The sequence below is a fragment of the Canis lupus genome, chromosome 30 (assembly GCF_003254725.2).
Source record: "Canis lupus dingo isolate Sandy chromosome 30, ASM325472v2, whole genome shotgun sequence".
Lineage (NCBI taxonomy): Eukaryota > Metazoa > Chordata > Mammalia > Carnivora > Canidae > Canis > Canis lupus.
This window is the reverse complement of record NC_064272.1, coordinates 21,143,774-21,156,657: the sequence shown is the minus strand read 5'-3', so window position 1 is coordinate 21,156,657 and position 12,884 is coordinate 21,143,774. Positions and strand designations below refer to the sequence as shown.

Sequence of the window (12,884 nt, the reverse complement as noted above, 5' to 3'; positions counted from 1 at the left end):
TACAGAAAAAATTCTAACATCTTTCGTATATTTAGCTGTACAAGTTTCTCACTAAGAATTTTTTTATCACTTTAGGAATTTTTTGATAAAATCTTTCTATACAAAAAACATTTTTATGTACATTGTTTTATTGATACCTAAATCTTGCAGAAGAAGTGCTGCTATAAATTTGCCATCATTATCTGGCAAGTGAATTGTTATGTTAGTGTGATAATCTGCAGGCCTGAAAAAGAATATTTATATTTTAAAATTATAATTTCTGCATACGTTTGAAATAATCAACAATATAAATAATAGTACTTTGTAAATTTTTAAGTTTTTATTAAGTGTAAAAAATAATTTTATATAAGCAGATATTGGGGCAAAAAGAAAGAAGTTTCCTAAAAGCATAAAAGTTTGCAGCAGTGAGTTCGAGGTAAAAATCTAACACTCGGTTTTTTAAATATTTGAGAAACAAGCATTGAAGAACTCCACTGTCTGCAGTTGTTATTATAGGCCAAACTTGGTACATGCATCTAGAACTCCTTTGAAATTGGAAGATTTCCTTTTCTTGCAATATTTCAGGAAGTCCTCTGCTTCCAAGATGGCACAGAATGGAACTCAGCAGTTATCTCGTACTAGTGTCTCCCTAGCCAGTGGAAATGAAGTAGGAAAGAACCTGGGAGGCACTGTAGAAAATGAAGAATCCTTAATGCCAATGATAATGCCAAACAGCTTCATTGATGCAAAGGTACTCTGAACTTAGATACTGATTTGCTGTGTAATCCTTCCCTCCATTCATCTTTCCTTTATGTGTGAAATTGGCTTGCTAAAAAATCATATGTTCAATGTTTTATAACCAATTTTACTTAATGAAATATAAACCAGTTTCACCCCAGATCCTTCCTTACATAAAATACATGGAGAAGAAGAAAGGGATGGATAAAAAGACAAAGGAATAAAAGATTAAAGAGATGTAGGAAAAAATGAGACAATAGCATAAATTCAATCAGATGGGATTATATGGAGCTACCATGTTTTAGGCAAGGACACCAGGGTCGTTAGTCTATATTTACAATAATTTGGATTGTCCTATATTTACTCCATGGGCAGTTTTTTTTATAAATCCACTTTTATACTTAGTTTGATTTTTTAACAGCCTTGGACATTAGAACATGTCAGGTATAAACTATTTTTAAAAATAGGAGTATCTAAATAGATGTCTCAAGATCCTTCCCTTTATGGCCTGAGGAAGTTGGATATAGTAAAGAAATGTAATTGGGGGATGTTACTTCACGTCCTTTCCACTATACGTAATAATAGTACAGTGATAAGCATTAGGAACACCAACTGAAAATTATTTTTAGTCATACTGCAACATTAGATAGTGTGCGTTATTATAATAGCTCTCCTAACCAATGCAGTATAATCAGGTATCCACAAACTATAGCCCACCCCAGGCCAACCCACAGCCTGTTTTTGTATAAGCTGAGACTGTTTTTTTCACATTTTTTTTTTCACATTTTTAAAGAGTAATTTGGAGGAAGAGAAAATGAGAACAAGGCCATATGAGGCCTGCAAAATCTAAAATATTTACTGTCTGGCCCTCTACAGGGAAGGTTTGACAAATCCTGGTATAAATTATTCTTCCTCAACCCTTCCCTAAAATTTAGAATAGCAAAAATATAACAAAATTTTAGGCAATTTTGATTCTAAGTTTTATATAATTATATTTAACGGATACAGTCTACTCGAATCTAGTACAGTGCTATATATTATAATGAATAAATAATAATGACTTCATTTTTTTGCTACTCCTATTGTCTTTTTTGTTTGCAACTTAATTTAGCTTTTATTTTCTGATACAATTGTAATCCATTCAATTTATTTCCAATTAATCTGGGACACTGGAACCTAAAACTTCTAAATAAGTATAAAAAGTACTAAAACACATCGGTGTTCTGTTATTACACACTTGGAACTGGGCATGAGAAAGGATTGAGGAAAAGAGGCATGGGGGAGGAAGACATGAAAAAAAGAGAATCTTAATTGAAAAGTGAAATGGAGCCTGTATGAGGCAGAGAAGTCAGATCTCTCCTTTCCCTTGGCTTAGCCTGAGAGCTAATCCTCTGTTTATTGCCATCTTGTTAAATACATGTGGGCCTATTGTTTTTTGTTCCCAACTGTTTTTAAGTTTTTCAGATATGTAGAAAGGTTGAAAGAGTAATGTAATGAATGCACAAATAATTGTCCGTATCTTGTCATATTTCTATGTATTTTTGTTTGCTGTAACATTTGAAAATAACTTTTGGAATTATTATACTTCACCCCAAATACTTTAACATATATATCTCCAAGAATAAATCTATCATATCTTTTTGATCATTAACAAATACTCTGAATTTGTGGTGTACTGCTTGTGTAAAAGAAGAAATAGTGATGTCTCTGACAGTTTTTTCTTTTAACATTTAAAAATTTTGTGTACTACTTGTAATAAACTGAAACATATAGTATTTACATTTTCTTCTTTTATTTTTCCAGGGAGGAACTGACCTCATAATTAATAGCTATGGTCCTATAATTAAAAACAACTCGAAGAAAAAATGGCTTTTTTTCCAAGATTCTAAGAAGATAAAGGTTGAGCAGGTAACCCATCTAAATGAGAAAAAATTTTGGCACCCCATGGTATCATGAAATGATAATTAAAAAGAAAGGAAAATGTAAATGAATGCTTTAATTTTCGTTTCCTGTCTGGATATCATTTTATTAACTTGGGGCATAACTCTGTCGAAATCCATGGTATGTGATCACTGAAGTGACAGAATAGGAACCAGAGCTGTGCTTTTTCAGTAGGGAATAAGGGGCAGTCAAGGAAGGGATGTGGCAAGAGTATGCATCAAAAGCCACTGAAGAAGTCTTTGGACACTTCACTTGCCCCAGTAATTCTGATGTGCTGCCACTCAGGTAGGGAGCTATTGAACTAGATAATCTCTTCATGATGATGGCCTTTCACCTATGTCCTGGAACAGATTACTATCTCAGAATATATAGAACATATAAAATCTTATATATTATTTTTCAAGAGCACTCTACCATCACTGATAGTGTCTTACGTATTTTTGCCTAGCCTCAAAGAAGATTTACTCAAGCAGTCTGCTTTTACCAGCCAGGCACTACTGTGTTAATCAGTGATGAAGACTCCCCTAGCTCCCCAAGTCAGACAGCCAGCTTCCCAAGACCGTTTGGTATTGCTGCTGATACCGAGCACTCAGCGAATAGTGAAGGCAGCCACGAGACTGGGGATTCTGGAAGGTTCTCCCACGAATCCAATGATGAGATACACCTGTCTTCAGTCATAAGCACCACACCCCTGACTTCCAGTTCCTTCACTGGCAGTGATTCCGGTGGGGATCCCTCAGTGAAGAAGTGTGAAGACCAGGCAGGGCCACTGGATGCCGAGCAAACTTCCTGTTCACTTCTGCAGCCACCATCTTCCATGCTACGCTTTGATAAAAATGATTTCCCAATCTAGACAGCCATGTTCAGGTATTCTCATCTTTAAGTCTGTTCGAAGGACAATGAACAGGGAGCCAAAGCCTTTTGTGAAAATCTTGATGTCTTATTGGGTATTTCAGCTGTTTTTTTTTTTTTTGAATGTGTTTTGTTTTTTCTTTTTAAACTCATGTATTTTGAATGTTTCATTGTCAGCAATGTGAAAAGACAGTCAAGATTAATTGACTGGATTATAAAATATATCACTGGAGCAAAGGGAAGACTTTTGAAAGCCCCTTTGCTGAGTATCTACCTCAGTTTGCTAGATGGCAAACTCAGAAGACAACTTTGTTACCTCGTTTATTGTGATAGTTTATCTCCGCTCCATAACCAATGATACTTCCTAGTAGCATTTTGTTTTCATTGCTGTATGTGTAGTGTGTGTGATCAAAGGAGTCATATAGGTATATGAGTAAGAATGTTTATCTGAAGCTCTGTTTTTTTTTTTTTTAAGAAAACTATGATATCTGCATGGTTTGGAGAATGTAATACCTCTGGCTGTGAGGACTGTCATACCACTGAGAAGAGAAAAAGTGGGACTGTTGATTTTACAAATGACCAAAACAAAACAAAAAAAGTCTCTCTTTTGAGAACAGAACTATTCAGTAGCATATAGGGAATATTGTGGCTTCAAGGGCCTTTATATTTTGGGCATTAGAGTCTGAGTGCTTTACCTGCTGTACCCCAAACCTCAGCTGCCTAGAGCCGTGCCTTTTCTACCTTCCCCTTTGCCTGACAGTCAGCCAAAGGCTGCACTGTCTAGTTTGCAAAGCATCCTCACCGTTTCCAGAATTAGTTGCAAACCACCATGTAAAAAATAGATTTTTTTTAACAAGAATCAGTTGAAGTTTTAGTTTTTGTTTTTAATCCCACCTTGACTTAAAAAGGGTAAAGTAATTTCATAAAATATTAAGAATAAAGATAAATGCAACAGTAGACCATAAAATGAACTAGAGGTTATCATGGTAACAGTGCCTTCCATTATATATTATGAAATTCTTTGCCTTATGCCTTTTTAATATTCATGAAGTTTTCAGGACAGGAGTACAGAAAGTTGCCTTAAGAGTTTCTTGGATTTTGTCAATAACTATTTTGATGTATAGTATCTTATCAAAACATTTTTGTTTTTCATGCAGGTTTGGTTTAGGGATAAGTATTCAGAGCTCTACCACCTTGCTTGTATTTTCTTGAATTCTTAAGAGAATTTGGTACTCTATTTAATCTTCTTTCAGTGTCAATGCTGTGAATGAGGAATGCTAACTCCAGGAGTGAGTTAATCCTCTTGCTGGTTTGAAATCAGCAAACTGTTTACTCAGCCACATAGAATATAGGCCTTCTTTCAGTCACGAGACAGTTACCTACATAGGTACTCAGCAGTGGGAGAGGAAAAAGAATTAAACCTATGGTGTAGAGAGGGGGCCCCATATTTTTTTGTAAGTATTTCTTCACATTGTCTGGAAATGACTTCTGAGCCTCATTTTAAAAGGAATCTTAATGGGTTTCCCTTGAAACCTTTGATTTATGGGATGGAGTGGTAGGGGGGAAGTTATGCTAAATGGTGTTCTAAAATCAAAAGACTATTACTGGATGATAGTTCCACCTCCATCATCTCCTATCCCAGTGTCTGATGATGCATCTCTTATTGTTTCTTAATCTGTAGCTTTGTGCCAAACTGGAGATGTTCAGAAGCAGACCAACATTAAGTGCTAGCAACCACTTCTGAACTAAATTCAAAGTCCCCATTTAGTTATCTAAGTATGGGCTTCATGGCGGAACAAAAAAAGCAGAGCTTTAGGTGAACAATCTGAGGCGAGGAAAAATGCTGCTCCTGCCTTTATAGCTCCTGTTTTATACTACCTCCTTTTAAAGTTATTCTAGTGTTATTTTTTCCTGTACTCAGGGAACATTTTGTTACTTTTAAGCTGCCTCATGCAAGCATGGGCAAATTGACAGGGTATGGTGTCTTGGTTCGTAAGTAGGTATGTGGGGCCAACGTTTATCAGCATACAAAATTAAGGAAAACAATGAGTTTTAGTTTTTAAACTTTCATTAAAAAGCAAATAAAATCCAAAGTTGAAACGTCATCCATCATAGTTATGGAAGATGTGTCCAGGACTGCATGAATTTGAATCATTTTAAATGCCTAAAAAGGAAAGTATTTCGTTTGTTTTTTTGTTTTGTTTTGTTTTGTTTTTTGTTTTTTTGTTTGATGAATAGGCCCATGGTTATTATAGATCTTTAGGCTATAACTGTTCGCTAATTATTTACCATTACATTTTAACCTTTTCACCTTTTCATTTTGTTCTTATGCAGATTTTTTCATAATAATCCTGTTACCAAAGAATTTTCAGTAGAAAGTAAAAATTTGACTATTATTTCCCCCAAAATTGAATTAACTAGAAACATCTATTAGGTATGAAGCTTATGTAAGTAGTTACTAACCCAAAATAATAGGGTTTATATTGATTGTTGTAGTTAAATAGACTAGTAATTTCAACTACCTTATTGTTACCAGAGCATTTAAAATAAGTTCTTTACCTGCAGATAGTTCCAAAGAATTTCAATTGTAATTTTTTTTCTTCAGCAAGTAAATCTTCAAATACAGTATTATTTTTAAATTGTTGAAACTGCTTGTTAGAGAGAAAAAAAAATCTTTTCACCAAAGATAAATATTTTGGTCTCATTGAATAAGATATTTAGTTATACACCAAAGACTTCTTTTTACTTGGCCAAAGCTAGCTTCTTTGAAGTCTTATGTATGAAACTGTAACTAAAATGTGAAGATTCTCATTCATCTCTCATAGTGGTGTTACTTCATGGTATTTCATTCCAACAGGGCTAATATGCAAATGGTAACTATATTCTTTTCCAAAGACTTATTTGCTGTAAGTACTGATACACACACGCCATTTTTATGCCAAATATTACAAGATACTGCTCATCAGTATTTTCATACCAAAGACCATTAAAATATATAGATTAGCCTGTAAGTAAGTAAAGATGAGCAGATTTGAAATAAATTTATTTAGAGGCTGATAGGAATCTAGCTTTAGTAGCAAAGATATCAAAGGGCTAAGTTTACATAATTAAAAGCAATACAATTATGTTGGTATTTATCAGTGTTTTTATTCAAGTACTTTTTATCAGCAAATTTTTTTAAAAAACCAAAGATATTTAAGGTTACCTCCTCATATAGACAAATTTAGTTGTACATTAAACTGTTGTTTCTTGTTTTTATGTTAACCAAACTTGCCTCTCCAGAACCTAGTCTGTATCCAAATAGCGTACATAGGGACTTTCCATTAAATCTGCTGATTCAGTCACAGGATGTTTTTGCCAAATGATGTGATTACTTTCCTAAGCACCTTGAGAGTGAGATGTCAACAGAAATCTCAGCAAGTTTTTCCATTCCAGAGCATATGGCAACCCCTGAATTAGTCTGTGCAGTCTTCCTCCTGCTTAAAGCACTACCTGGTTAACTTCGAAGGCTTGAGGCAGTTCCTAAGTAATAGGGACGTTCTCATCTCTGGGGAGCAGTAGCATATAGTGGGCAAACAAATCATATCACTGTTTAAGTGGGCTGTCCTTTGATTGATGTGCTCTTTAAAGTTGTCCATAAATTGAAATATTTGAATTGCATTAAGGAACCCTAGTGTTTCAAATTTGAGGGGGAACCTTGGGTGAAACCATAATCCTTTTATGAAATCTAGGGTTTTATATTTTGATTAGCCTAAAAGTAAGAACACACTTTTATCCACTAAGTAGCTTTTAAAAGACCGGCTTTGGCACACCTGGGAAATTCGATCCTCAGGGAAAAGCCTTTGCCCTTGCTTCAAACAAGAGCACTGCCAACATTGGGAACAATGACAGTGATTTGCATTAGTTTGTCTTGACTTTGTTAAGGACTTCTACCAGAAACTTGCTCATGTTGACTACTCAGGATCATTGGTCAAGTCCATATGGAGACACCTTTCAAGAGTGTCACAAAAAGATGGAATTGAAAGTATCTTTTTTTTTATGCAAGAATATCCAGATGTGGTTCCATTTCAGTGGTGGCTGTAGTGATTCCAATATATGTTTATATTTCATTGAATGTAAATTTTTGATACTGAATGTAAAAGAAAGTTCCAACCATATGGAAAGAGTCATGATCTTTCTAAGACTAAATGTATATTTTGTAAACTGTGTTCCTAACAATTTGCCACATGGATCTCTGGTAAAATTACTTTAGTTTAATAGTCAAAATAATTTTTTTGTGGGCTGTGAGCACAGAGTTAGAGGGTTCTGGAGATTACCATATACAACCAGTTGTCTACTTGTGTCTACTTGTGACTTATTGATGATTAGAAGAACATATACATAGAATTCTGTGTTAAGTTGATTTATGCTCAGGACATTAAGATCACAGGCTAATGCAATGTGTATGTTTGCAGGCTTTAATCTTCTCAGGCAATTTCCCTTTTTAAGTCTTTGAGGGTGTTTAAGATTATGACAGTCTTGCATTTTTATCAGACAGATGCTGTATTTTCTTAATGCTGCTGTAACAAATTACCACAAACTTAATGGCCTTAAAACAACACAGATTTATTACCTTATACTTCTGTAGGTCAGAAGGCTGACACAGGTCTCATTGGGATAAAATCAACATCCGTTTCATTGTTTTTTCCCTGACTTTTAGAGGCTATTGACTTTTCCCTCCATCTTCAAAACCAGCAATGTAGCATCACTCTGACCCTGCCTCCATCATTATATCTCTTTTTCTGACCCTAACCAGGAAGGTTCTCCAATTTTAAGGACTCGTGTGATTACATTGGGTCCACTTGGGTAATCCAGGATAACCCACATCTCAGAATCCTTAACTTAATCACATCTGCAAAGTCCCTTTGCCACATATGGTAACATATTTAGAGTCCAAGGATTTGGGCATGCTCTTCTGTGGGTGGCCATTATTTTGCCTACCATAGATGATACATTATTACTGTAGAATTCTGATCCTTACAAAATGTTGCATTACAGAGATTGGAAGTCTGAAGTCATGTAGGTCTTAGGGATCTTCAAAATTTCAAAGCTATGAAAACTTTGGCGTGTAGTTATCAAATGTACACATTAAACTTCCTCTCTAGGTCACTTGCAAATACAGTTCAGCTTTAAACTTTTTGACTATGTGCTTCACAAATTAACATCTCAATTCTATGCATTTAACAGAATGTTTCCTGAATATTTGGCTCCAATTTTTGGAAGTTCATCAGAAATTTCCAATAATTGTTCTTATTATAGTTGAACTTCCTGCTTTTCTCTTAAGTAATTATGTTGCTGGGGGAGGGTTGGGAGAAATAAATCTCAAACATAGGGACTCAGTAGATGAATAGGATCATACACTCTTCATCTTCTAAAAGCATATTTGCAACATGCCACCTGTCTACTTTTTAAATCAGGTTTCTTTCTTCAGCTTCACTAGCTCTTATATTTTCAGTTTGGTAACCCCTTGATTTCTTATCAATCTCAGTAGGAGCCTCCACTCATTTTATCAGCTTGTGCAAATGCTAGGCAGTGTTACCTTCTTTGTCATGTTCTTTCTTTGATTTCAATTGTCCCTTTTCCTGGAAAGTTTTAGATTCCACAGCTCTAGTTCATTGTAATTCTTGGATTATTCAAGTTAAATCTTCTTTTAGTTTTGAAGGATAGTTTCTAGTTCTAACTCTAATCTTCAGTATGTCTTAACTAAGGAGATAAAGCTGTGTCCGTTATGGAATAGAGCTATGATGATATTCTGAGTAGGGATAATGTGCTGGTCATTTTTCAGCTGCTTTTGACTCTAGTCCCTAGGAAGAGATAATATGATATACTGAACATATGTGGTGTGCCAAACACATGGTTCATTCTTGCAAACAGCTACATTCTGCAAAGCAAGTATTTTCCCCATTTTAGAGATCAGGAAACTGAGGTTTAAAATGTCTAACTTGCCAAAGATCACAGCTAGTTAAGTGGCTTAGCCTATATACAAACCCAAGTTCTAATTCCAAAGTAGGTAGGATTTCTACTAGGATACGTTTCTCAGCTACGAAATTATATCTTATTACCCAAGCTCCATGGTGCTTTCCACAGTGTCAACACAGCCTGTTCACATGGTAATAGCCAATCAACAGAGAAAAGTCTTAGTAGTGTCCTTTATTCATGGGAGGAATTTAGGAGGATGAGCTATAACTCTTCCCTTGCCATCTCCTAATCTCCTTCTTTTCTCCATTAAAACCTTCAATTTCTCCTAGCCAAAATTGTGCCTGAAAACAGATGCTTGTGCCTAGGGTTCCATTAGAAATAAGGTCTTCATGGTTTCCAAAGTCCTCTTCTATTTAAGCATTTGCCGAATAGATTAGGTGTTCAGAATTGGATTTTATCTTTAGTGATTTTTCTGTAGTCCCCATATCCAGATAGGAATTTATAAATTGGAAAAAGCCAGGCATGTAACTGGTCATCCTTCCTTGCTAGATCTGAGGAGTCATAGTTTTTATATGAACTACAACCTAATTAATTCTTCACACTAATTTAAGAGGGAGCAAAGTTGAGGGAGAGTTGTATAATAGAACAAGTGTAAGTTTAGTTAGTGGAGCACCTAAATTCTAATCATTTACCATTTTGAGAATTGTTTGGTGGGAAAGTTCATAACCTATTTCTGTTCCTGCTCTGTCCATGAAATGAGGATAATTTGTTTTGCAGAATGAAGCAATAGTACTGTGCAGACTTAATGGGAAATTCAAGTGTAAATAATTATAATCTTAAAGTCATTTCTAGGAGGCTGTGAAACATTTCTTAACATTTTTTTTAATAGGGCAGTCTTTTCAATTATACTTTGCCTGTGCTAAAATGAAAAATGTTTGCATTTCATGTATATGCACCCAAAACTAACAGAAGAAAGTAATTCCTAAAAGATAAAGGCTAGTATTTAAACCCTCATCTGTAATGTAGAAAATCTACAAAAGGAAATGGGAATTTACAGTACTTGTGAGAGTACAAAATAGGAAGTCATCAACCTCAATTTCATTTTATTAAGATGACATTGTTGTACATTTTATTATGGTTCTATTTACCATAATTATATAATTACCAAGCTTTATCAAAATTTACCCTTTAAACTGATATATTTTGTAATTTATGTATCAAGAAAGCTGGAAAAAGTATTAAGTATTATTCTACAACATGATTTTTCATAGTAGAAAAAAGTTAATCACAGAGACTATCAAGATTTGTTTAAGTGTGCCCCATACCCTCACAGCTACTAAAGATCTTTCAAGAATTGCCAAAAATGAAATTTCCTATGAAAGGAGTTCTATAAATAATAGCTAATTAGCTTAATTTGGATAGCCTTTCTAATTATGCAACATCTCGCTTTTTAAAATATCAGTTTAATATGGTTTTTAAAAATGTATATTTACATTTTATATTTATATTTGTATCTAATGCCTATCTATTCCTTTTGGTTTATAAAGTCTGTGAGAACAGGACTCATGAATTTTTAATTTAACTTTAGATGCCTAACATCATTCCTGGAATCTTGGTTATTCGAGCAATAGTCAAAACTCAAATCTAAAGCTGGGACCTCCATGCTTCTCCTTCCTTATAATTTCCATTTATTGTGAAGGCATTTTTGGTTAAAAGATAATATAATATGGAACTTACTTCAAGACTGCTACACCAAAGGTAGAACACTATGAGATAAGATGTCAATAAAGCTCCTACAGCTTCCAAATCTTGACGGTAGAGGACTCGCCATAGAAACAAATCTGGTGTTGATGGGGACCAGTTATCTAAGAACCTTAGTTCCTATCTATTGTGCTTGCCAATGGGATCTCTTCAGATAGGCTGCTCTGGCTTCCCCATGGCACCATGACTGGCACCATGCATCCTTGAAAAAGACCTGAAGTTTACCTGTGGAGTGAGTGTCAGAAAAGTTGTCACGGTGTTATTATGAGTTGACCTTCACCAAAGAGCAGGTAAGGCTCCATGTCTCTACTCCCCTAGATCTTTCCCTTCTTTTGATATTTTGACTTCTACAGATTTAAACAGGGTTAGATATCTTGGGAGGGGTAGATGGGTGAGGAGAAAAGTGCTACTATTTATCTACAGATCTACTTTTTCAAGGTTATGGAGCATCTTAACATTTCTCTAAACTGTTTGGAATGAATTTTATGTAAGGCAACACTTACTGGCACCTAATTCTAGTTTACTAAAATCTACCTTTAAAGCTTCTTGGGAAGCAATAATGATTATCATGAATCTGAACATCTTTGCAGATTTATTCAAGTTTATATCATGTAAGTATTTCCTGGTATATGGACACAGTTTTTTAAAATCATCTTTAAAATTTTATGTTAAGGAAGTTTATTTTTCTACAGAACTGTCTTTAAAAACAACAAAAATGTTTTCAATTTTTACCTAAAACCTTCTTCCTGTTACCATATTTTCTATATTTATTCTGTTTGCAAATGAAAATGATTACTGATGATTTAGCGACTTGAGCCTGTTAAAAGAATTTGCAGAGCCTGCATACATACACATTGCCTTAGCCTATCAGTAGAATAGAGGACATATATTATGTAAGTTTGTTTGTTGCCATTGTTGGACAAGATTTTATGTCTGTGTATGCGCGATTTTTTTCTCTTTTCTTCAAAGATGTGAATTAAATGAAAGTGTGGGAGCCAGCTATATTATATCATAGTATGGGTGTTCTGGATCCTTTCACTCTGTATACCATTTTCTTGTAAGGGCAGCATTTGCAGACTAGCTAATGGACTCTAGAGCTGAGCTATTTTAATTTTATACTTGACTCAGGGGATCAGCTCTGTGAACTCCATTGCATGAAGAAAGCAAATGTTTGCCTTGATTTTGAATGTACCTTTTTAATGTCTTCTTAAAACATTTTGTTTAATAATGTGGGTTTGTTTTCTTTTTCTAGCATCATAGTAAATATTGCCTAGTATTTCCCCCCTCCCCAGGGTAGTTTATATACTATCCAACAGGTCATGCCAAAAATGAGTAAAAGTTTAAATGCCAAAATGTTTATGAAACTGCTGTCTAAATACTGATCGATTGCACAGTTTAAATAAAAGTTTTCCTTAGTTAAAAAAGAAAAAAAAGTGTTTTCTTTTACTCTTGTTTTCTTTCAAGGAATGGAGAATAAAAGCTTTCACTTTATAGAATGATGACTTTCATATCCTGTATGGGATGATTACAGAGTCCACTCCAAGCAACAGGAATAGAATCTATTTAAGGGATCTAAAAATTGTTTTCATCTGGCATTTACTGCATAGCAGCAAGGAAATAACAATTTCCCCTTTCCAGTAGATGGCTGATCACCT

The 12,884-nt window shown here is 34.6% G+C and overlaps 1 protein-coding gene across 1 annotated transcript in view; it reads left to right on the top strand.

Annotated features, from left to right (window-relative positions):
• Positions 1-12,662, top strand: part of PRTG (protogenin) — a 128,096-nt gene extending 115,434 nt beyond the window's left edge. Inside the window, exons 18-20 of the mRNA XM_025472717.3 lie at positions 565-730; positions 2,521-2,625; positions 3,107-12,662. Coding sequence (XP_025328502.1) covers positions 565-730; positions 2,521-2,625; positions 3,107-3,511 — 676 coding nt within the window. The 3' untranslated portion in view covers positions 3,512-12,662. The remainder of the gene's footprint in view (positions 1-564; positions 731-2,520; positions 2,626-3,106) is intronic.
• The last annotated feature ends 222 nt before the right edge of the window (positions 12,663-12,884 follow it).